This window comes from Petaurus breviceps, unplaced genomic scaffold (assembly GCF_028583685.1).
Source record: "Petaurus breviceps papuanus isolate PSGF00001 unplaced genomic scaffold, PetGlider_PUasm1.0 99, whole genome shotgun sequence".
NCBI classification, from domain to species: domain Eukaryota; kingdom Metazoa; phylum Chordata; class Mammalia; order Diprotodontia; family Petauridae; genus Petaurus; species Petaurus breviceps.
The window spans coordinates 14773260-14776119 of record NW_027187465.1 but is presented as its reverse complement, the minus strand read 5'-3'; the positions used below and the strand labels follow the sequence as shown (position 1 = coordinate 14776119).

At 41.5% G+C, this 2860-nt stretch overlaps 1 protein-coding gene across 1 annotated transcript in view; it reads right to left on the bottom strand.

The window, feature by feature from the left end:
* KSR2 (kinase suppressor of ras 2) overlaps positions 1-2860 on the bottom strand; it is a 587222-nt gene that overhangs the window by 135920 nt on the left and 448442 nt on the right. Inside the window, exon 9 of the mRNA XM_069081397.1 lies at positions 463-589. Coding sequence (XP_068937498.1) covers positions 463-589 — 127 coding nt within the window. The remainder of the gene's footprint in view (positions 1-462; positions 590-2860) is intronic.

The following is a 2860-nucleotide window of genomic DNA, read 5'->3' as shown; positions in this document are numbered from 1 at the left end:
ACACACACACACACACACACACACACACACACAATTTCAATATAATTGAAATATGTAAAAATATAAATTATATATATACGTAATACATACACACATATATATACACTATACTTACACACATACATACATACTATACACATATATAGATACATCTTTTTTAAACAGTTCACAGACCTAGGTTAAGAACATCTGCATTATGATGTGTAAGGTCCCTGAGAGCTCTACATTCATTGGATCTTCTGACCTGTCTCTCCCTCCCCCTCCATTAAAACAACAGTCTTCATGGAGGAAGGTACAAGCCCGGTGTGAATGACAATGTGTCCCACTCCCTCCCCCCCACCCCAGCTCCCACCCTCTCCTGTGACCCGGATTTGATCACAGCCCCCACAAAGAGGCGGTCCTCGCCTCGATGTCGCCATCGGCGGCAGGGTACCACCCCACCCCACCCCACAGCAGCCTCACCTTGTTGATCTTGTTGGTTTTGGGGAGAGTCTGACTGATGTGCAGGTCAGAATACCTGGGAGGTTTCCGCAGGGGGTTGTTGATGTCACAGGGCACGGACTCTGTCCGGACTAACCTTGCTGGATCCGTAGGGGTAAAAAACAATGATTTGAGAATTTTACTACAGCTTCTCAGTGCGTTGCAAAACCAAGCAAGCAAGCTACCAGAAGACAACTCAGGTCCTCTTTCCAGATACCAGCACACCCTTGCCCTTGCCTTCCTCCAAAGCATGCGGGTGCGGACACCACCTCCGGGAAGCTTTTTCTGCTCCCACCCACCTGATCTTACCTGGAAACTATTTTGTGTGTGTGTTGTGTATATTTTAATCTTACTTATCTATAATTTTGAACTTATTTATCTATGTACATGCTCTTTACCTCAAACAGAATATAAACGCCTGGAAAGAAGGAATTATTTCATTTTCATGTGTATCCCCAGTACCTAACATAATGCCTAGCACATAGCAGGAGGGCTTAAACAACCCTTGTTTAACTGATTAATCTATGGGACCAGTGACTGAAAATGGCTCTTGCTGTTTCATATGTATCAGAGGACAGTGGGTTCAAATCCCACCTCAGAAGCTTACTTCCTGTGTGACCTTGAACAAATTACTTAACCTTATTAGACCTCAGTTTCCTCATCTGAAAAATCAGGGGGTCAGACTACATGGTCCCTAAGATTCCTTCCACCTTTCCATCTCTAATCCTATATAGGTCATCATTTGCTTTTCAGAGGACAGGGACTAGATGGATCCTCTACTGTTTTTTAATCCTTCATGGGCTGGGTCCACAACAGATCTTTTATAAATGTAAATGGGACTGAAGTTCAGTCTCCTTGAAATTACTTTGTAGTTACTTTGAACTGGTTATCTAAGCTTTCTCTGCTTTCCTCCTGTTTTGGAACCTTTGGACTATTTTACTAGTCCAAGATACAGAGCCAGGGGAAAAAGTGCAAATGAAATTCAAAATCCTTCCAAGGTACCTACTTGTCAAGGGCATCTTAACAGGAGGACATTTAAATTAAGAATTGGAGATTTAGAATGATCTACCGATTTTACATAGCGTTCAATGACCAATCAACTATCCATTTCTGAAAACATCCAGTTTCAAGAACTGAGTTTTTCTCTGGAACACTATTTGCTGCAGGATGGTACTCTGTGGAGGGAAAAACTTTTCCATCTCTCAGAGGCCATCCTTAAGTGCTAAGAAGAAAAAGATCTCATTAAATGCATTGCCTATCAGGGGGCCTCACAACATGGTGCCCAAGGACTAAATTCTCGAGTTCACAGAGTATTTGGAATTCAGAATTAGAAACAGCATCATTAAATATATCAAGCAGTTCAAAGAGTGTTCTGTTCAGAAACAGCCCTAGTAAAGGTGGTCAGGATGTTTGAATGATTACGAACCACCAACCAGATGAAATTGTCTTATCTGAGAGGTGCCATGACACAGTGCTGGACACGTTGGCTCAGGATTCAAATCCTGCTTCTGCCATTTACTTGCTATGTGACCTTGAACAAGTCATTTTATCTCTCTGGCCTCAGTTTCCTCATTTGAGTAGGCTGGTATTAGAAGGTCTCAAAGGTCTCTCCTAGCTCTAGATCTAGAAGTCAGTGAACTTTAAATTGAACTTCATTTTCTGTGCTAGTGGACAGGCATAATGGAAGAGATAATCCATAGGAAAAGGCCCTATGCCTTCTTGAAATTATTCTATAGTTATTGGCATTTACTTGTTGGTGTTTTTCCTCTCATCTTCCCAGCAGAATAGAATCTCTTAGAGAGCAGGGACCATTTCATGTCTGGCTTTGAATCTCTGAGGCATTGCATATACTAGGTGTCTAATAATTGCTCATTGCTTTGAATTAAATTTAGCTTTGAAATATGATGTAGTTTTTTTTTCCTTCTCAGCATCTAGGTTAATGTGAAAATAAAATTGCTTTCCCTGAGAATATACAATTGGCATGGGTTAGGGGTTAAGTGTGGAATGGAGGGAAGGAATCATGGTGAGTGACAGAACAAAGTCAACTTTGGCATTAACTTTTGCTGCACATACTTCACAAAGTGGATAAGCCACCCAAGTGTGATTACTGCCTCTGTAAGCTAGAATCAGGGGAAGTTTAAATGAAGTTGACAGAAAATCATTTACCCCAAAGACAACTCTATCGCCTGTCTCTCACACTTAATTAAGCCTTTAGTAGAGATTTGAGTGGAGAGAAAGAAATGTCTTCCCATAATGCAGGCTCCTCTTTAAGAACCATAAACTCATTCTTCTCTCTGCTAAGTAAAAGAGGGCAGGGTGTTCTGTTCTAGAGGAAGGAAGGAAGGAAGGAAGGAAGGAAGGAAGGAAGGAAGGAAGGGAG